The sequence below is a fragment of the Corvus cornix genome, chromosome 6, assembly GCF_000738735.6.
Source record: "Corvus cornix cornix isolate S_Up_H32 chromosome 6, ASM73873v5, whole genome shotgun sequence".
NCBI lineage: Eukaryota > Metazoa > Chordata > Aves > Passeriformes > Corvidae > Corvus > Corvus cornix.
This window is the reverse complement of record NC_046336.1, coordinates 19,602,956-19,625,113: the sequence shown is the minus strand read 5'-3', so window position 1 is coordinate 19,625,113 and position 22,158 is coordinate 19,602,956. Positions and strand designations below refer to the sequence as shown.

Genomic DNA, 22,158 nt, shown 5'->3' with positions numbered 1-22,158 from the left:
CTGTTCAGAGCAACAGGATGGGAAAAAGTGCTAGAGAAGAAATAACCACCTTTCAACTTAATGCTGAATATACAATTTATAACTTCCACTGTTTTTATTGTAATGTTTTGAGAAAAGGGACAACATGGGGTAAACGTACATTTCAGAGCCAGTATAGCAGTGTTTTGAGAGACTGAATGCTTGGTCGTAGGAATCTGAAACCTAGTAAAGCTTAGGGCTTTACTTCTTGTATAGTAAACTAATGACTGCTTGTTTCCCTTGCTGTGGGAGAAGTCACAGGATTTGTGATGATGGTAGGCTGGCCTACGGAGAGCTAAAAGAGATCCCGCTAATGTAGGGCAGGTATCAGGCTTTGTCATGCTCTGTGTACAGAAGGTGTAAAGTGAAGGTGACTGAATTTAGGAAGGCTGCCCTTGCCAAGTGATGGCTGCTCCCAGCTTGGTTAAGTGATGCTCTGTCTTGTGTCCGATCTGTGCAGTTACCCTGTACTGTCTTTTTGCTGTGCATGCCAGGAGTGTGCCCTGCAGCCTTGCACTCTGCCAGGTTATTCTTCTCTTTGGGTTTATTTTGCTTTGTTTAAACCATGCATTTGCCTATCTTTCACAGATTTCTTCAGGTCTCCTCAGCAAACTGGAGCTAAGTAGTGGGGAACAGCCCAAAGCCCTGAACCAATTAGAGAGGGTATTGATCTTTAAGAACCTGAAGGTCTCTCTCTCCCTTCTCCCTTGTTACCTTATTCTCCTCTTCCTTCTCTTGTAAACACCACCTGAGAGATAGTTACGTTGTGTGCAGCAAATCTCCCTCCACTCATTTGACACAGCATGGCTTTTGGAGACAGTGCATGCCGTGGTTGCTTTGCAGTGTTGTGGCTGCAGCTGGGGCAGACTTGGGAGGGAGAGACCCTTGTTTTACTGCAGCATTCAGTGTCTTGGTGAGTGCCACCTAAGACACCATCACAGTATCCTCTGGAGGAAGGGAGTGGGAGGGCATGGGTAAGATTGAAAAACAGTGAAAACCCGAAGAAAAGAAACATAAAAAAGTGTAGCTTGGTCTCTGAAGTGTTGTGTGTCTTGCCTGTTGATCTTAGTTATAGACATAGCTCCTCCATATACCTGAGAAGTCTTCTGACCCAGCATGCCTTAAAATTTTTTAAGATGAATCTCTGAGCTTTGTTACTTGGTACAGAGCCACAGAGTTCAGTGCTCTCTAAAGTTTCTTTGAAAGAGACTGCTGTATATTTTCAACATCTTTTTTCAAGTTTTTACTGAAATTAAGTATGTGTCCCAGCACAGTATATGTTAATGGGGGATCAGTGGGGGATCAGATTTATGAAACATGTTAGTCCCTGCTAGTTCCCCTAGAAAATACTTCTAAAGAAATACTGTAGGCATGCAGATTATTTGGTTTGGATCAATCATAGTAACCGTGAAAAACTAACTTAGATGGGACCCTTCTCAGTTTTCCATGTTGGTTCATAAACTTAATGTGGCTTTATTTCTTGTCTGCCATTAATGTTACTTAGTCCAAACAGAGCTGAACAGAACACTTAGAAATGCTGTTCTTTTGTCCTATGTCTAAGACAAAACAGTTATCCAAAAAGGATAGTTTGAAAGGCAGTGGCTCAAGACTTGCAGATTTATGCAGAGTTACACAGAAGAGAAGAATGAGAAATGTTTCCCTTTGCATTATAAAGTATTGTAGCTAATCAATTGGGTTCTGCAGTGGGAGTGAGGAGGAACATAAATCTGAATTTTTGGGGTGGATTTTGTTCATAGTTGCCTAAGATGCATAAATGCATTTCACCAAATAACCTTCATTAGTTGTTGCAGTACAGGCAGGTACGTAAGTGAGATGACTGGACTGCCTCGGTGTCTCCAGGACTTGGATCGTGAACTGCGTTCTCTCTGCATGCTTTTGTGTCTTGAACGCTACTTGGTGTGCTGACCAGTTCCATGCTGCATCTAGAATGAGCTCATGTTTTAGTATAATCACTTTAATTACTAATCATTGGCCCCTGCCCTTTTCTCTTGAGGCTTACAGTATCTTATGGAAAAACAAACGAGTACAGGTAAGGTGGCTTGTAGAAAAAAAGAGATCTCATGGACCCTTTAAAAAGAATCTTGTAGTATTACATTTTTCTTCACCTTCCTAGACTAGCTAGGGTTTTATTTTTAAAACCTCATCTATCAAAGGAAGCATTTGGAGTCTTGTAATTTTTTTTCTTCTATAATTTTGTGGACATTTCTTTATGCAAAGGCAACTCAGATAAATGTAATTGAGTCTGTACTGAATTCCAAGGTGAACGAACAGTACCTCTGAGCTCCCTCTCTCATTTCTAAAGAATATTTTTTAAATACTAACATCAGATGGTTTTTACCATCAAAAGTACAAGCTTAATGTAATCTCAAGGACATTGATAATTAGAAAATGAATGCAACTCTGATATCACTGAGCATGGAAGAGGGAAGGAGAGTTTTAGATTATGTGTAGGATTCAGGATATGTTAATGATCTATTAAATGCCATTTAGCTGCTGCATTTAGTCAAAAAGGCAATGTTAGGTTTAAAATATCAGCATGTTAACATACAATGAAGCTTTCTAGAGAAACTGGGAAATGCCTTGGAATTGAAGGTAAAAACAAGATTTAGAATTAGTTCCTTTTGTCAAAGGCAAACTGTACAAGTGTTTTTTACATATTTTTATACTAACACTAAAAGCATGGAGTAATGGGATTGTTACCTTTTAATTCAAAGAAAATCCAGAAGGAATGATGTTACTTTGCTATCCTTTGATACATGTATTGTTTTAGAATTCCCAAACTCAGTGTTTATTTGTTAAAACAGCATATAGCCTCTTGACACTGGTGAAATGTTTTTATCAAGCATTTCGGTTTGCTTCTGCAAATTTTTAAAGCCATACAATAGTTTGCTGCATTGAAGCAAAAGGAGATAGCAAAAGAAGAAAAAAAGGAGGGAGAGCAAAATTATGTAAGAAGTAATCATAGGTAGTCCTACTAAGTAATTCTGATAAAAGGATACCTGTTTGTGTAGCATGTGGAGATTGGATGGTATGAGGTAGAAAAGACCTACTAGGTAGTCTCATTTCACCCCACCCACCCCTCCACTCCCTGCAAAAGAAACCCCAAACAACAACAAAAAACCAAACCAAAACAAAAACCCCAAACAAACAAACAAACCCCCACTAAAAACCACCCCAACCAAAACCCCCAAACCCACCACAACAAAAAAACCACCTAAAAAGGTCAAATAAACTTAGATTCTGGTCTAAATGATTTATACACTGATTAAATGTTTTTGATTCTTTAAAAATCAAGTAAGACTTCTTGCTTGCCCTGACTAAGCTGTTTCCTATCCACATGAAGCTGTTGTGACTCAGTCTCTGAAAGATGGCACGGGTTCATCAAAATGATTACATGTGAGCCTATATCTTATGACTCTTAAGAGGTGGAATCTTGGGAGTTAAAACACAGGGCAATTGCACAGGGTAGATTTCGTGTCTGAGGAAAAGTGCCTTTTTGAGTGGGCTAGTGTTGAACTGAGGTGGTATTTGGTCTTGTATGAAAGGGGAGATTAGAAACAGTAATTAAATTGTCAACTTGCATTGTCTGATAGAATGTTTCAAAAGTTACCTGTTTCTTAGGAGCATGACTGAGGGCAGAAGGAGCAGTGCATGGTTAGCCCATATCAATATCTCAGCTCCATTTTGCTGATTCAGTTTTGCATCTTGCTACAAGTAGCTTTGAACTTGGCAAATAATGACAACAGGATTTAGTAGCTAGAAGCAAAGTCTATTTTGAAACTGTGTGAAACGGACTTTATTGGGTTTAACACATAATGCTTTCAGGTTTCCTTCCTAATCAAAGTAGTTTGGTATAATGAACCATAAGTCTTCAGATCTTATTGTATAAGTTACTGAAAAGGAGAAAAAAAATACCACTATTTCTAGAATAGCTGGTAGTTAAAAGTATCTTATCTCATTTGTATCTTAAGCCTTTAATAAATAAAACTATTGGTAGTGATGCCATGAAGATTTTTGCCTTTCCTTTTATACCCCTGTTATACCTTTTACAACTTCTGTACTCCTAGTGCTTTTTGCCTACATTCTTGGACTTGTTTGTCAAGCTGAGAGACTAAACATTTTAGAAGCTTCGTAGCTAGGGATCAGTGTGATCAAGATAGAACCATCTAAGGAAGGTTCCTTGGGGAGGGGGGCTCACTTGAGCCTCTCACTGGGGAATCTTTGATAGATATGCTAATTAGTAAAACCTATAATGTTATACCCAATGTTGGGGGACAGACTCACACACACACACTCGGCGGGGTGCATCTCGATGCATATGACCTGGACATGTACACCTAAGGATCCTTAAAATAAAATACCAAGGTAAAATCCCTTTTCCCCTTCTAACTGTGTATGACTCTTGATTTTAAGACCAGGAAAAGGCATCAGTAGTATTTAAAGCTCAAATTTTAGAAATTGGCAAGAATCAAAGATAACACAGATTTTATATAGCCCGATGAAGCAGTAAATAGGAAAGATGAGAGAGCTGATAATTTTGACATGAAAGGATTGTGATCCATAAGCATTGTAAAACATTTTGAAATTGACAAAATTTTATTTTTAGTTCTGTGCTTATCATGTATTTGCCAGAAGCTATGATTTAGAAGATTCTTGCTGCAATGTTTGAAAGAAATAACAAGGAGCAAAGTAATTCTGAATCTGTTAATTAGCACACTCAAGGAAACTGTAGCGTAGTTAAAACTTGGGGATTAGTCATCAAACAAATACAATTTGTGGTGCAAAGAAAAGTTACTCAAATGGTCTACTGCACTGGGACATAACATTTTCACAAGCTTTGTTTAAATGGGAAGATGTACAGGCTGAGGTGGTATACAGGGAGTTAGAATTCTACCTGGAAAATGGAAAGATGAGGAAAAGCAGTAGTGGAACCTAGAAGGTTCGTTGGCATTTAAGAGTCGTAATAGCTGAAAGGAAGTAAGTTGCAGATAAAGGAAGAGACTAAAGAATATAGCTGTCTTCTACATAAGTTAAATATGATGCTAGAGATACGAAAAATAAGGAATATTATAGCCCAAAATAAAACTTAACTGTGACAAATTTACAAAGAAGAATACCGAATAGGGCCTGGTACTGAAACTTGCTGAATGGTTTCCACTACATGCAAGGTACCTGTTCAGAGCTTAAATTTGCACCCAAACTGAAGAGGTGGCAGCATCAGAAAAGCTGACTGCAGCTACCAAACACAGGAGTAGATGTAGTCCTGCGCTTGGAGGAACTTGCGTTGTAAGGAACCAGTTTTCATGCTGGCCAGGCCCATTAGCCATGTGACTAAATATCATACTGTTTTTAGGAAGTTCTGGAGCATCTCTGCATGCCTGAAATTGCAGTGCTGTGCAGCAAGTGCCACACAGTCTGCCCTGCCTCTGCTTTTGTTCTTGTTTTCCCAATCAAAGACCTGTCTAGGAGCTAGAAGCAGGATCTTGGTCAACAAAGATGTCAAGAGTTAGATTTGGATCTGAAGAGAAGTAATGACAGGAGGCAGGTGAAAGGAGAAGAAGGTTTGTTTCTAAATCACTAGGGTGGCATTTGCAATGCAACGTGCACCAGTAGCAAGCAAAGTGTTAGAAATACTTGTTAATAGTGAAAGATGCATGGAGGAAAGTGAGCATGGCCTTGCTACAAAGATGAAGAGTGAATTGAGGCAAGAGATTAGTGACAGAGCTGCAGCATGCTCGCGCTTCATCCTCAGCTATATATATATATAGATGGTGAAATTTTAGTTTGATGTCAAACCTAACTAATGCTTACTTATATACTTTAATTGATGCCTTTTGGAAGCCTAGGAGCTTTGGTAAAAGCAAAGAGATTTGAGATGTGCCTGTAGGTCTAAGATTCTTTATCCTAATTTAAAGTTGGGAGATATTGATAGAGAATAGGGAATGCTGTGATAATTGAACTGTTGAGTATATATTATAGCAGAGTAACTGCTGTTAATTGTCCCTTGATTCAGGTGTGGAGTGTTGGCTAATATGTGGGGAGTCAAGGGGTAGTTTGCATGATTTTGAGGTGCTGATTAATTTGTGTGATATATTTAGGTGCTATTGCCTGACTTTGAGGTTTTTGAGGTAGCCTTTGTGGGTTGGCTTGTGTAATTCATTATGCTATGTGGTTTTACAATATTGATATTAATCATTATTGGTTTTCAGTTAAAAATGAGAGCTGGAGGAATGAGTGAATCGTCAAAATGGAAAAAGCAGAAGAGATCACCTAGGCCTCCTCGACATCTAACTAAGGTCTCTCCTGGGACAGAACAGTCAGCAGGCAATGCTACCAATACCACAGGCAAGTTGAAATCTCTTTCAGGAGACAGCATCCATTCTAGAGCTTTTTTGAATCTGTCTTTATTTCATTTCTCTTAACATATTGTTTTGCATTCATTCTTTTTATATTAGTTCTCAGTGACTGCAGCAATAAAACATAGCTTTTCAGGTCCATGAGGAAGAGTTTTCAGGAAATGGAATACATATAAATGAGAAAGGCATGGTCCGAGCAGATAACTTGACAGCATTCCTGTGCCTTCAGCGTGCCTCATAGGGGTAGCTTGTACAAAAGAGAATGGGCACCTGGAGAAGTGGCTGAGGTTATGGACAGCAATGTGGTGCAGAGGAGTTGGAGGATGCAGCAGATACATAAAAGAGACTGAGAACGGGAACACTGACAAGAGGAGAGCCAAGGGCAACCAGCGGCAGGACAAGGGGACATAGTCTTAAGCTGTTCCAGAGGAGGCTTAGCTTGGACATTAGGAAGAATTTCTTCATAGAAAGGGTGATTAAACATTGAAATGGACGGCCAAGGGAGGTGGTGGAGTCACCATCCCTGGAGGTGTTTAAGGAAAGACTGGACGTCGCACTCAGTGCCATGATCTGGCTGACATGGTAGTGTTCAGTCATAGGTTGCACTCGATCTCAGAGGTCTTTCCAACCTAATTGATTCTGTAAAGAAATTGGAACTGGGGAGAAAGTTTCCTTTAATTGGAGATTGCTAACTTAGGTGGCATGTTCTTTCCTGTGTTCCCCCAGAGTGTACCCAAGGGTGTAGGTGTGCTGGTAAAGAGGAAGGAGCAAAGTGTGACTGGAGAAAATATACAGGTAGAACTACGGGGTGTGCAAAATCTTAGGTGTCAAAGATGGGAGAATGAACAGATCTCACTACAGATGTAAAGACTGAAAGTGCACACCCACAGACCATGAAATCAGAATAAAAGGCTACACTCATTAAGGGACAGGGAAATATGGGTTGCACTTACTACTGTTATGGGAAGAATAGAGGCCTTGATATGGTAAGGAGGCATGAAGAAGGGAGAAGTAGAGGGAACAGCAAAAGTACCTGAAAGGGTACTTTTTGTGTGCAGGGAACTAATGGATATGTGCATGAATCCTTATTCACATGCTTTGATTCAGCCTGCAAAAGTGATGTGATAGGTGACTAGTGCTGTGAGCTTAAGGATGTAATGCTGGGGGGCTTCCATATCCTGTTGTTGTGTAGGAATAGACTAGTTGTAACTTTTTAACCTCTGCTGTGGGTAAATGTATCCCTCTGGCTGCAAGGTACTGTGTCTCTTGTGCACTCCACATTTTGATGGTTGGACATAAACATTACCAGTGAAAGGAAGCAGACAGGAAAGCAGAAACAATAGCTGTGTAAAATCCATAGTTCTGACACTTACTCCTTCATAGGAAACCATTCAGTGTAGTGTGAGCCATCCAAAGTATGTTTTTACACTACAGTGTGTTTGATGAAAACTATGGAAATAATAAATACAGTCATATAACTCAGAACATCCATGTAGATGAGAACTTATCTCTGCATAAATTATCATTATATTTAAATTTTCAAACAGGTATTAAAATCTGACAAAGAGCATTATAACTCCTGTAACATTTCGGAGAGGAAGTTGAGTTGTTTTACAAAGCATGTCATTAACTGTGTAGTGTTAGGTAATGTATTAATGGCGCTTTTTAAGCCAGAATCCTGGCTTAGCAGGTAAAAAAGAAAAGATTGCAGAATTGATCATACATTTCTTGCAAATCAAGTAATAGTCTGCTACTTATTTTTAAGACATTACCAAAAATCAATTTGTCAATGAAACAACCCTGTGCAAAACCATACACATTCCATGTGTAAATAAATTCATAACAGAACTCGGGTTTGTGCCTCTATTACTGTCTCCTGCCAGTAGATCTTCTCTTCTTTAAATATTTGAGTTTTAAATTCGTTTACGATTTCTCAGAACAATGAGAGCTCCAGATGTGTGGGTTTCTTCAAAAGGAACGCTTAGATTCTTGGAGCATTGTCTCATATCTAGAAATAGTAAAGATTCTTCACTGCTCGTATTTCAGACCCATCTGAATTGTAATGCAATTTCATTTGTTGAGGGAGAATTAAAGTAATCGGTCCTGCATTAGAATCAAGTTAAAATTCTCACTTTGAAGGAATGACTAATTCTTGGTGCGAGTATTTAAAGTGGTTGTGCCTTTGTATTAAACAGTAAAGTACACCTTTTGGACTCTTTTCAGATTCCTTCTTATGTAAATCCTCTGCACCTTTTATCTAACTATGTAAGTTACCTAATTAGCTGAGTCCGTTGGACTCCAGCTATTGTGTTAAATTTGGAGAACTGCTACTATCTCCTATGGTCATCTATTTAATTCACTAGCAAGAGAGATCTTAGTTTGTCTGTGTTCTCTCACATTAGTGTGCTGCTATCTGAGACCATTTGTAGTGTGAAGTAGTAATGAAAGAATTCTTTGTTGCTGTATTTAATGTATAAATTTGTGGTTGAGGGACAGAGTAATACTAATCATTTTGCTTCTGTTTCTCATCAGCAAGTGGAGTTGCTTTCATAGATGCTCCTTCTCCTAGCTCCTCTGGGAGCTCAGAAAATGTTTCATCGGCAGTCAGCCCTGTTACAGACAGTGCGTTGGAGTTGTCCTCACAGACAACATCCAAGGAAGACCTGACAGACTTGGACCAAGTCGCTTCTTTGGGACTTAATGCAGGAACACCTTCAAATGAGTCCAAAGTCACTGAAAATCAGAATCACCCCGAACTCCAGGTACATGAGTATAACTTGCAAAGGAAAGTTCCAACTCCCAGCATAATGACTTTCCCCACACCAGTAATGCTGCTGAGAGGAGGGATCATAGAGCTACAGGGAACCTTTCAGACTGAGCTGCAGATATTTTGAATGGTAAAAATGCCAGGAAGGCTTAAGCAGAAGTAGAGTGCTGAAGTTATGTAGCATTTAAAACAAAAAAATGAGCAAAATTTTAACCTCAGAGGCAGTAAGAACTGATAGGTTATGTGAGTATTTTTGAAGTAAAGTCCTTAGTCTCACAACCTAGAGTTATATAAAGCAGATGAGAACTCGATGTAAGTGGAAGGGTAGAGAGGGTTGCAGCTTATGTAGAGGCTCTCTTTTCTCTTAAATTTTGTTTTTCTGATACTCTTCCATTAGTGACCTGTGTTATTTTAATAGTTACAAATGAACTGTGAACAAATGAGCCTTTTTTTTACTTGTCTAGTGCTTGTTAACTCCTTTTCCTTCTTTCATTCTCAAATGACATACCAATGAAGAATGAAAGTCTGAGGGAGGAGAAGGTCCAGTCAGCCTCTGTCGAGTCTATCCCTGAGGTCCTAGAGGAGTGCACATCTGTAGCAGAACATTCTGACTCTGCCTCAGTTCATGACATGGACTATGTAAATCCCCGGGGAGTACGTTTTACTCAGTCTTCCCAAAAAGAAGGTGAGAGGTGGGCAGTGCTGTCCTGTCTCATTTCCACTGTTTTGTTTCATGTCCTGCTAAGAGAGTGATAAGCTCCTATTCCTTAGTGGGTCTGTAACAATTAAATGTTTAACACTTGCTAGGCACCTGCAAAAAGCAAAAAGAAAGTTTAGATTGCTAATCTCTCTTTTTTCTTTAGGAGCAGCTCTGGTCCCATATGGGTTGCCATGTATTAGAGAATTGTTTCGCTTTCTCATCTCGCTCACCAACCCTCATGATCGCCACAACTCTGAAGTGATGATCCACATGGGGCTGCAGCTGCTGACTGTTGCCCTGGAGTCAGCACCCATTGCAAACTGTCAGTCCCTCTTGGGACTCGTGAAGGAGGAGTTGTGCCGGCACCTATTTCAAGTGAGTCTGGCTTATGCTCACATGGCATATGGCACTGGGAAGTCAGATATGAATTTCCATCAAAGATTGTATTGAGATTTAGTATTACGAGGTTTGGCAGGTCTGCAAACAAGCTCTCTGCTGCACTGCAATGAGAGTTCTGAATTGCACCAAACAGTGCTGTTGCAAAGTCAGAGAGGTTGTCATGCTATTCTGCAGACCAGGGCCAAGAAGGATGAGGGTGATTTGAATGAACTGTTACTGTGGGATAACACTGTGTTTTGATATAACTGGTTTTGAGGTAGTTATGGATGCAAGTTACCAGCTCAGTAGTAGGCAGAACCTTTGGGGGATACCAAGCTATTAATTGCACTGGGGTCATCTCAGAGGCAGGTCCTCTCCCAAGTTCCTTCACCACTTAAGAGTCTCTGGGGACTTGGTAAAAGAACCGAATTGAAGTAAGTAAAGTGTTACCACACACAGATGAGAATTAAGTATATTCATCCTCACTGGTGAAAAATGGGACCAGGAGTTTGAACAAGGGGTTGTTTTTTAAAATATCGTTGCTACGGGAGGCAGTGTGTGGATCTTTGGTTGGTTGCAGGTGATGCCTACAGTGCCCTAGTACTGCTACTTATAGCATATAATGACTTGCCTATGTAGTTCTTAAAGGGTTTTTTGTTTCCTGTTCAGCTACTGAGTGTTGAACGGCTCAATCTGTATGCAGCCTCCCTCAGGGTGTGCTTTCTTCTCTTTGAGAGCATGAGAGAGCATTTGAAATTCCAGCTGGAGGTGAGTTTTTTGAGTATCACTGGGTGCAAGGTAATAGTTTATTTGCCTTCAGTTAAATGCATATATCTGGACAGTCAAATAGAGCCTAAGTGTCAAATTATTGTAGTATAAATAGTTAGTGTAAGTGACTCTGTTATGGGTGGGTTGTGTAGGCCTTTTTCTGTTGGAAAATCAAATGTCTGAGACTGGTGTAGTATGCTGCCTGCCTTCAGACTGGTTTTTTCGAATGATAAATCCAGGTGCACTGAATGCTAGAACTTTTTGAAAGATTTTACAGCCTACTTCAGAATGAGCCATCATTAAAGATGGAATGTTATGTGGGAAGATGAAGCTTAACTCTCTTTCTGCAGTCCTCAAAGCTATTCACTGTCCTGCTTTTGTTTTCTTTCCTTAAACTGAGCTGCCCTGTGTTTCTGCCAGATGTATATCAAGAAGCTGATGGAAATAATCACTGTGGAAAACCCAAAGATGCCCTATGAAATGAAGGAGATGGCTTTGGAAGCCATTGTTCAGCTGTGGAGGATTCCCAGTTTTGTGACTGAGCTGTACATTAACTACGACTGTGACTACTACTGCGCCAACCTCTTCGAGGAGCTCACCAAGCTGCTCTCCAAGGTGCTAAACCGCGGCGGGGGCAGGGAGGGCGCAGCCGGTGACTCCGGGCAGAACTTAACAATGGGAGCAGTCTAAAGGTCCGGGGTGAGTAGGCTGTAGAGATGAGGAAGGCCATTTAACATTTGGAAGCAGAAGAGAAAAGGAATAGTCATGATGCTTTAATAATGTCAGAGCAAATAAATGATTAAATACAAGCTAGAAAGCTTGGGGTGTTCTGTTCTATTTTTTTGCCTTCTCCAAGCTGTGGGGGGAAACTTACTTGCTCTGTTATGGTGAGAGAGACATGAAAGTTGACTAATACTTACATATTATTTCCCAGAATGCCTTTCCAGTTTCTGGACAGCTGTATACGGTCCATCTGCTGTCTCTGGAAGCATTGCTGACAGTGATAGATAGCACTGAGGCACATTGCCAGGCCAAAGTGCTGAGTAACATACATCAACAAGAGAAGGAAGCTGTCAAACCCAGCCCAGAAACCATCAACAGCACCAAAGAAACAAGCAATAGTAAGACCTCTTTCTTTGATACTTTAATATTAAGCTTAGTCTTGTGTTAAACTTGGAGATCTCATTTTGGTTGCTGACATAGTAAACTCCTTAAATACATGCTTTCAGTCTTACTGTTGCATGTTTTATGACTACACACTGATGTTAATAACCTTGCTATTTCTAAAACTGACAGATATTAGAATTTGTCTCTCATAAAGCTTTATATAAAGGCCATGTCAAGACTGGCAATCACAACAGAATGAGGGCATGCCATGGAATTCATGTAGACAAAATACTGAGGATACCGCAAAGTCATGGTTACTAGCAGGAGCTCCCTTGAATAAGCACACGTTAATTTAGAGTGATCCATTCATCATTTCTCTGTTGGTAGCTTTTTTTCTTGGCTTATGGGTTTGTTTTTGTGTGGGTGTTTGGTTTGGGATTTTTTTGTGGGGTTTGTTTGTTTGCTTGCTTGCTTGCTTGCTTGTTTGTTTGTTTTAACTTCCACAGATATAGAGAGAGTATTCAGTGAGGGAAAATCTTCCAGTGCAGTCTCAGAGCCAACTGGGGCATGTCCTCCCACCAGTGGATGCCTTATGGCTGACCAGATGAAGGAGAGCTGCATGGAATTGGAAGGAGGAAGTGAGGCAGGTAATAGTCTCTGCAGTACCCTGGCACAATACCCTGTGTGTCTATATCCTAAGAATGGTGCTGACATTTGCTGACAGGTCCTGCTATAGTGTGGACCACTGCAGCTATTGCATTCAGAATTGGAGGGAGGTATATGGTGAATGTATGTTTATTATATGTGTACTATTTATGCCTACTAACTGTTGCATTTCTTCTGGGATGGATTAGATCTGGTGGGTCACTTTGAGTCAAAAGTGCTTGAATTCATAGCAGTGCTTAGTGTTTTGAAGGAAGTTTGGGACTCTCCGGGGAATCAGTAATGGAGGTGGTTGAGTTAGCCATAAAATTAGATCTTGTGACTGTGTGACATTGTCTGGGACAAGAAGCTACTGTGCAATTATGCTGAAGAAAATGTGGGTGGGAGGAATGTAATAAGTAAATAGAATTTGCAGGAGCATACATTTGCTGGACAGCATATTGCAGCAAAGACTTCATGACTGAAAGTTAGTCATGCCTGAGTGCTACTCTGGGGATAGGTTTGACTGTAATGATGCTTTGTCATTCTAGGTGAGAAGAGTATCCCCAGGAAACCTACTCGATTTTCTTGTATCCTTCCAAGTCCTCAGGAACTTATGCAGATTAAGAACAAAAAGAAGGTATGGTTTGAAATATACAATAGATGGATCTTTGAGTGTTCTCTTCACTTCCCATCCTGTGTGGGCTTTGCATGACTGGTCATACCTCAGAAAGTTTGAGTTCTGGTCTCTGCTGACCAGAATTAAAGAGTCAGCCACTGAAAATCCTGCTACACTGCAGAGACAGCAGTGATTATTACCTGTTCTGGTTTAGTTGTGCTGAAGATTGCAAGAGGTATTGGGGAAATTTTGTGGCACAGTTTGTAAGCTAGGTCCATCTGATTTCTGGGTGGGAAAGTCCCTGGATTTAGTTTTTATTATATGGAGATAATCAAGTACTTTGATCAAAAAGGGCTGGTTCACTACTCGTATCAAAGATGTAAATGGGGAGCATACCAAGAGGCCTGTAGTAGAAATTAACTAGTCTGCTATTCTGATTTGGTAATAACTATGTTTGCTTTGTCATAAGGATGACCAAAAAGATTGTCTTAATTGTGGTAAAGCCATTCTTTGTTTTCGAAGTCTGTTTCCTTGAACCTCATTAATCCAAGTTATAGTCTAAACTTTTCCGTTCCCTGAGTGGGTCTGGTCTAGGCCTAGTGTTGATAAAGGTACTCCATGCTGATGGCTTTGTGTTTATATGCTGTCTTGTGTCAAACATCTCGTACTGGCCTGCTTGTTCACATCCAGAGACAGCAGTTGCATATATCTTAAGTCCCCAGGGGTTACATGGGACTGTTTGGGGTTTTTTTGTTGTGAATTTCTTGGGGTTTTTCCCATTCACATATGTTCTTTGTACATATTTTGTTCTCTTTTGCTAAACATATTCATGAGGTAAGTTATTTCAGATGTGAGAAATTACTAAATTTCAATATGAAAATTACACATATTCTAGTTGAAACATGACTGGTCATAGTAGTTGTGGGTGAGGAGATGATATAGTAGAAAAGCAATTAATGTCTTTGAAGGATTCGCTGGTGGTAAAAGAGAAAGAGTTTTTAATTTGTATCTGACTAAAAGGCTCCTGGCTTCTCTCTCCAGCATAGGTGGTTTTATTTTACATTTTTATAAGGGATTGATGGTCATGTTTGTTTAAACTTACTTAAACAAAAATACTGAAGAAAATACAATACACCTCTTTCTGCTGCCATACTAATCCGTGCTTTGGGATCCACTCTAGCAATCTCTGGATCTGAGTGTAATTTAAAGCATTGGTTTCTCTCTAGGAAGTTTACTACAGTACTTGGGAACTTTTTTCTTTACCTGCGACACAGAGCTGCAGTGGGGTAATGGTAACTGGCTTCCCCAGCCACAAGGACAGTGGAGAAAAGTGGTCATCAGCACAGTCTTCAAAGGAACCACTGAGTTTTGGCCTTAAGTCTTGCTTTCATAGCAAGTTTTCTCGATGAACTCTCTGAAAGTCCGTTGTTGAGAGTGGAGCTCGCATAGTGCTTCCACTGTTCTAACTGAAAACCTTTGCTAATACTCTGGCTTTGCTCTGCTGGAAAACAAGTTTAGAAGAAATCAAGAGTAGAGGGCAGGAAGATGTTCGTAAATTTCTGCATTTGCCCAACGAAAACTGTTTTCTGACTCTAAATCTCCTAATGGTTTCATCCTAAGCATGTAAACAGGGCACACTAAACATTGAGCTTTAGTAACGTTGATGCTGCCATGGCACCAGCATGTTCTACTTCTTTTAACCTCTGAAGTACTAAGCATTACCACAGTTGGAAGGAAGAAGAAAGCTAAATAACAAATTATGCGTCAAACAGAAAGTTTTCTTTGATGTTTCCAAAGGCAGTGACCAGAAGCTTAGAGGCACAAGACTGACATGACTGTAAATGCAGTGCAAACTGCCAGCAGTCTGGTCTCCTTTCAAGTGGTTTTAAGAAGTCTGTGGTCTCAGCCAGTCCAGAGAATTTCCTTGGGCTGGGGTTTCAGGATTTACAGCTAAACAGAAATGCTGCTAGTGTCATACAGTCCCTTCAGGCCTGTTAGACCAGGGCAGTGCATGGTTATTCTTTTGTTATGCCCTCACTGGATCTTCATGCACTCCATGCTATTTCAGGGTCTGTGTTTCATTGCAATTTTGAGGATGTTCGCACAGGCAGGGGAAGCAGAGACCAGAGGGCTGGTGGCTTCTGAGGTACTGAGTAACCCAGGGGAGCTAGTAATCATGATGGTCACGAATTTAGTTCACTAGGTCATTGCTAGCAGTTTGATCGTGATAGGAGCTAACAGGGAACTGACATTTATTCTGGTTCCTTAGTAAAGTTCATACCATTGTTTGTGCTTTTGGTTTTTCTGAACACCACCAAGAACATTCAGTTAACCCCTTCTTAGTTGTTTTATTACACTGTGACTACAGTACAGTCTAGTTTCCTAGGAGGGCAGATTAAGTGGCTTCCTTTCAGAACCAAATATGTACCTGGTCTTCCCAGCCTACAGATAACCTTCTGGTATTCAGGCTGGAATATCATGTTCCTGGGACCATATCTCACCAGGAGAATCTTTGCTGGTTCTTAGTTTTAGCTTTTGCAGCATTTTTTCCTTGCACCTGCTGAATAAGTGCTAAGGATTCTTGCTGCCTGTCTCCTGATGATGAGGTAGTTATGAGAGCCTGGAGCCAAAGGGGCCGGGAGAGGACAATAGAGCAGTGCTGCTGTTGTAACTGGGTAGGGCTGATCTTGCCACACACCTGGGGCTTTTCTCCTCTGTTTACAAATGAGAGCAGGTGAGGCATTTGGAGTAGCAGAGCTTATTGCTTGGTTAAACGTTAAAGCTTTTCAAAGATGGCAGCTTGTGCTTGCTCTGTCCAGTACTATTTGACGGTGAAACCTTGTGATGAATGCAGGTTTTCTGTCCTTCATTAGCCTTTTTCCTGGACTACACGGTACAGTAAACTTGATCATGCTGAGGCTGATCTTTCTTCTGTTTTGTTTTTGGTTCAAATGCCAAGAACAATCTAAAATAAGAAATGCACTTCAAGCTGTAATTTTCTGAATGTCTCCTGCAGCTCCTGATAACCGGCACAGAGCAGTTCAACCAAAAGCCAAAGAAAGGGATACAATTTCTTCAGGAGAAAAACCTTCTTGCCACCCCCATCGACAACAATGAAGTGGCCAGGTGGCTAAGGGAAAATCCTCGCCTGGACAAAAAGATGATTGGGGAATTTGTGAGTGACCGTAAGAACATAGACTTGCTGGAAAGCTTTGTTGGGTGAGTATCCTTCTGAATCTCTGTAGTCAGGAAGGAGTGAAAGTTAAGAGTTTAGTAACAAAAAAAGCAGTAGAATGGTAGTTCCTGGAGGCATTGGATTTCTATCACTTGGTTCTCTCTGTACTGCCACGCCTTAATTCTGTGCATGTCTTGCATATGGTAACACCTTAGATATATACAAGTATGATATTCAAGTGCCTTCCAGCAGGGCCAGTGTCTGTGAAGACTGGAGAGATAATTATATAATCACTTGTAGGACTGTTGATTCTGTTTTACTGGTTTTTGCCTGTTCATGGTATATTTCTTCTCACCCTCCTCTCTACTGTCTGAGCAAACAAGTTTGCAGTTATTAAGTTTATCATACCTTTCCCATCCTATTTCAGCTTCTCACTGCATTTCATTGTTTTTGCAGGACTTTCAGCTTCCAAGGTTTAAGACTGGATGAAGCTTTACGACTTTATCTAGAGGCCTTTAGATTACCAGGAGAGGCACCTGTAATTCAGAGACTGTTAGAAGCCTTCACAGAGCATTGGAGGGTGTGTACTTGGTGGCAGAAAGCTCAAAACTGTGTTCTTTCTTGTCCATCTGCTTTCCATGATGGACATGTCAGATCAAATTGCCTATATAACTGTGCCCTGCAAGCAGCAGCTGTTCTTTTGCAGGAGCTGGCAGTAGTAAATAGATTCCTGGGCTGCTTTTTAGAAGCTTGAGCCAGAACTTGGGATTTTTGTTTGTCCCAGAGATGATTCAGTACTGTGGTTAGGAAAATGGCTGTCTTGGTCACTGATATCACTGTTCCTGTGGGATTAATTTGTGCATCTATTTGCCTTTCAGAAATCAAATGGGTCTCCGTTTGCTAATAGTGATGCCTGCTTTGCCCTGGCCTATGCAGTTATTATGCTGAACACTGACCAGCACAACCACAATGTCCGCAAGCAGAATGTCCCAATGACTCTGGAGGTGAGTGTTTCCAGTGTAGGCATCTGTCTTCTCTGGTCTTGATAACAGTGTAGTACCTCTTTTTATCTCAATGGCATTGTCTCTCTTCCTTGGCCGCCTTCACTCATATACACAGTAAGCTGGTGTGCAGCACCACAGCTGAGTACGATTTGAGAGAGGAGCTGTAGGCAAGAGACAGCCTGAAGAAACAGGAGCTTACCAGAAAACGAAGCAAATTCATCAAGAGGCTTGTGTTTGTGTGAGCAAACTGTATCCTAAGACATAGTAACATCGAGAAGATTGTTGTACTGCTGTGGGCTCCTAGAGGGCTGAAGGCATGTGAGTGTCAGTGCAGTGGTACAGGCCTGCCATTCTGATGTGCAGCCTCAGCTAAGCACCTGTTGTGTCTCTGTTCTTTGCTTGTGGGTATAGGCAGGAGATACTGCACACTACTCCCACTAAGGATGGCATTTACCTTTGAATTTTGAGTCTGCATGTTGAAGAATGCAGGAAAATCTCCTTCTGGCCCCATGAAAAACAAGCGGTGTACTGAGTCCAGCCAGTTAAAGTTGGAGATACTAGGAATTAATGTTGGTGTCTCTTTTTTCAGGAGTTTCGGAAGAACCTGAAAGGTGTGAATGGGGGCAAAGACTTTGAACAGGACATACTGGAAGACATGTATCATGCCATCAAGTAAGAATCAACCTGCCATCTCCATATATTCAGAGAGCAAAGTAGAGTTGTTGGGTCGGTGAGGTATCTGGAGAGTATGGAGAGAGACTCACCAGTCATGTGCCTGTGTACCTCAGACCAAATTCCAACTCCATGTGGGGCTGTGGTAAACAAGCCTGTCACAGCAATTACTCCTGGATTTTTGCCATGGTAGTTTAATCCAGACCTTAAACTAAATTTAAAAAATATGAAAAAATATGTTACTTCTGTGAATATGGAAAATAATGACTGAGCAAGACGAGCACATGTGAAATGCTGTATCTAAGAAGGCTCTGTTCTCCAGACCAGGCCTTTAGACTCTTTTAGAACTTTATGTAGTTCAAGAGATAATCTCATCCCCAGGGCAGCACTTGTGCCCTGACACAGTGTCCAGGTCTCCGTTTAATATATTCTGCTTTTGAGCTCTTCATATGAGGCTGCTGTCTTCACCAGCAGTTTCTGCTACCCCCGAAGCTCTTGGCACACGGAACAGTATTTGAGGAGAGTTCCTGGTGGCTGAGGCCCTTTTGTGCACAAGCTAGCTTTGGGTGGGAAGCTTTAATAATAGCTCAAAAATCAGTAAATCCAGGCCCAGCCAATTTGAAGCTGAGAGGATTACATCTCTGAGGAGACAGGATGTGACTGAGTCTCAGCTGATTTCCATCTGCAGTGGCAGGCAGTAGCTCATGCTGGAAACAGGGCAGTATGATTAGGCTGACCCACCCTTTTGAGCCTTCTCCAGGAAGGTGGGGTGATGCCTGAATATCTGGAAGTTCTTCAAGATGTCGCTCTACTTTTCAAATAAAGCTCTAGTTTTGACTGGCCTCTCTCCCCTGAGGATGTTCTTAATGTTTTGAATAGTACACTGAGCATATACACGTATCTTTGTTACCCAGCCTTTATCCCAGTCTATTTCCCTTTATTCCCCCATCACCAGGTACTCCAGCTTTTCCAGTATGTTCTATGATTAGAATAATTGGTGTATCATTTCAGTATTACTCCATCTCAGATGGATTGACCCAATGTCATAGTTGAGATTGAGGAACTCTTTGTTTTATTTGTATTATTGGGGGGGAGGAGGGGGAAAGACTGTAGTCTGTATGAAGTAGTATATGACCTCTTCAGGGTCTTAGCATTTCACCTTTAAGCACATTTTCATTTCCTGAGGCTTTCCAAGTAAACCCATTAACTTCTGTTAATTTCAATCATATATGAAATTTTAGAAATAATGCACTGTTGACTGCAAACTTACTTTCCTATATAATCACAGTAATAACAGCTCTTGTCAAAATATGCCAGTACCTGAAACTGAGTTTATTTCTTATGCATAAATCAGGAGCAGTTTTCATAGTTGTTGTTAGCACATAAAAATTGCTTCTTTGGCAATTGAAGTATGTTATTTTTGATTGCAGAAAGAAGTCTACTTTTCAGATTGGCTGCAATCTGCTATTCTTAGTGGCTTTGAGGCTCTTGTTCACTTAGTTGGTCATTTGCAGAGGATTTTCTCTTGTGCATTAATATCCTAGTCTAGAGAGTATGTATTTAGGCTTTATATATTTTAGTCTGGGATTGCAAGCAGTACTTGGATTGATCATAATTGTTTTATTACTGTATAGCTTCATCCAAGTTAAGAGTAAGGAGCTGTGGTACCCTGGTTATAAATCAATCATACTTTTGGTTTCTTGTTTTAATTTTCTACTGCCTGGCTTTCTAAAATTTTATTTTGGCATAATATGAATATTTCCATTATTCTTATGCAAAGATACTTTTGCCTACTGTTGACTGCAGCAATGTAGCAATTTAGTTTTAACTGAAATAATGAGATAAAGAGAGCACTCTTAACAGGGTGAGAGTTGAATGGCGGTTGAAGCTTTGCCAGTGTGCTGTTCAAAATTTCCCATCATTTAATGGCAGTATGTGTTGTGCTTTGCACTTGTAGCAGTAGGTACCTGCTTCTTCAATGCCGACCTTACACAAGTTGCTGCTGGGTGCTTCTGAGAACCACCAGACTTTATATTCAGGATATCTAAGAAGGGCAGGGGAAGCAGGAAGGCCTAGGAAAACAGAATGTTTCAGGAGCTGGCAAAATCATTCCAGAATAGGTATTGCTTAGCTCTGGGACCACGTAATGAAAGGCACTGTGTAAATGTTAGGTTTGGCTCAGAATGAAAAATTCAATCTTTCTGCTTTCCTCCCTTGTAGAAATGATGAGATAGTGATGCCAGAAGAGCAGACGGGTCTGGTGAAGGAAAACTATATCTGGAACGTCCTGCTGCATCGTGGTGCCACTGATGAGGGAATATTTCTCCATGTGCCTCCTGGAAGCTATGACCATGACCTCTTCACCATGACATGGGGACCCACCATTGCAGCACTTTCTTATGTTTTTGACAAGAGCTTAGAGGAAACAATAATCCAGAAGGCTATCTCTGGTTTCAGGTAACTCTTACCTTCATAAAGAGCCAGAAGAGTAAAAGTGTGACTATTGGCTCCTGTTTATCTCCTAGAGAGACATCACAGTGAATATCAAATATTGCTTTTCCTAGCTATTGAAAAGCACTTTTTTATGACCTATGATCCTCTAGTGTTCTGCCATTTGTATCAATTCATCCCCTCGTGGCCTCTCTGGGTTGCCAGTCACTGTTTAGCTTGACTGCTGTGTTGTAATAAATCAAAGTCCTAGGGTACATATTTTTAAGCTCCAACCTGGTTGCATTTAAAGGACCTACTGACACAGCTGGGCTGTTTAGAAGTGAGGGGAAAAGTCACTCTTGCACAGTGATGCTGGCAAAATCTCCATGTATGAACAAAACCTGTAATGTGTGTGACTCCATAGCTGAGCCTAGATGGAATGGGGGATTTTTTTTTTCCTTCCCAGATGACCAGTAGTCAAAAACCTTACTATCTGTGAGCAGCTCTATTGGAATGATCCTTGGTCATGCTTAGATCAGACCAAATGATGCTTTAAGCATAGTTTTAAAGCTCTGTCAGTACACTGCTTTAGTCATGATATCTTGGAAACTGGATTTGAACATTACCACCAATCTCAGCAACTCTCATACATCAGGACAGGAGATTGGATGTAATGCTCAGGTGCAAGTGGTCTGTCTGTTTAGACTCACTTCTTTAAAGTGATCCTTGCATCAGCATAGACAAATATCAGTATCTATGGATAAGGATTGAGCTTATTTGAGCAGTAATAGTAGATTTCTATACATAAGCATTCATTATGAATGGGTGGAGAGGAAGGTCTAAAATGTCAACAGAGGGGGTGGGGTCTCAGATTTGCTGTCCTGCGGACAGACTTATCTGTGCTGGCTTAGTACATTATTTTCTGTTTTCTTCTTTTCCCAGGAAATGTGCAATGATTTCTGCTCACTATGGCCTTAGTGATGTGTTTGATAATCTCATAATTTCTCTCTGCAAGTTTACAGCACTCAGCAGTGAGGTAAGTTTGCAAGGAGGGGAAAGAAGCATGACTTCTAGTGCACTGGAGCTCTCTTCCTCTGTTAAGTAGCAATACTTGCTTATTTTAGTTATCATTGTATCTGTAGGGATCTATCAGCCCCTACCCAGAGTTTTCTGGAGGAAGCAATGGGAAACATGTAGTGAAGTGTGACTTCCATAGGACAGATTCAAATATGCAAATTTTCTTCTACTCACAAGTGTCAGTTTGTGCAGAGCAGAATGCCTTGACGTAGAATTGTTAATCACCTATTTGATCTGAAGAGCCTTAGATCTCCCTGTGATCCCAAGCAAGTTCATACATTTCAGATACTGACTACGCAATTACAGGGTTTATGCAATGTCAAGGGGGACTGTTTTGTGAGCTGTACTTCCAAAATGTAGGAGCTGTGTAGATACACAGCATAAGCTTAAAGGGGTTAGAAAAACGAATGCTTTGAATTGTCAG

At 40.7% G+C, this 22,158-nt stretch overlaps 1 protein-coding gene across 4 annotated transcripts in view; it reads left to right on the top strand.

The window, feature by feature from the left end:
• GBF1 (golgi brefeldin A resistant guanine nucleotide exchange factor 1) overlaps nt 1-22,158 on the top strand; it is a 106,572-nt gene that overhangs the window by 70,085 nt on the left and 14,329 nt on the right. For 2 of the 4 annotated variants that reach the window (XM_039553645.1, XM_039553644.1), the window contains exons 9-24: nt 2,033-2,068; nt 6,249-6,384; nt 8,928-9,157; nt 9,679-9,847; nt 10,026-10,237; nt 10,910-11,008; nt 11,429-11,623; nt 11,943-12,129; nt 12,622-12,762; nt 13,309-13,397; nt 16,393-16,595; nt 17,008-17,131; nt 17,430-17,555; nt 18,145-18,227; nt 20,448-20,684; nt 21,600-21,693. In XM_039553645.1, the coding sequence (XP_039409579.1) occupies nt 2,033-2,068; nt 6,249-6,384; nt 8,928-9,157; nt 9,679-9,847; nt 10,026-10,237; nt 10,910-11,008; nt 11,429-11,623; nt 11,943-12,129; nt 12,622-12,762; nt 13,309-13,397; nt 16,393-16,595; nt 17,008-17,131; nt 17,430-17,555; nt 18,145-18,227; nt 20,448-20,684; nt 21,600-21,693 (2,361 nt within the window). The remainder of the gene's footprint in view (nt 1-2,032; nt 2,069-6,248; nt 6,385-8,927; nt 9,158-9,678; nt 9,848-10,025; nt 10,238-10,909; nt 11,009-11,428; nt 11,624-11,942; nt 12,130-12,621; nt 12,763-13,308; nt 13,398-16,392; nt 16,596-17,007; nt 17,132-17,429; nt 17,556-18,144; nt 18,228-20,447; nt 20,685-21,599; nt 21,694-22,158) is intronic. The other 2 variants (XM_039553648.1, XM_039553647.1) reach the window with 1 other exon arrangement.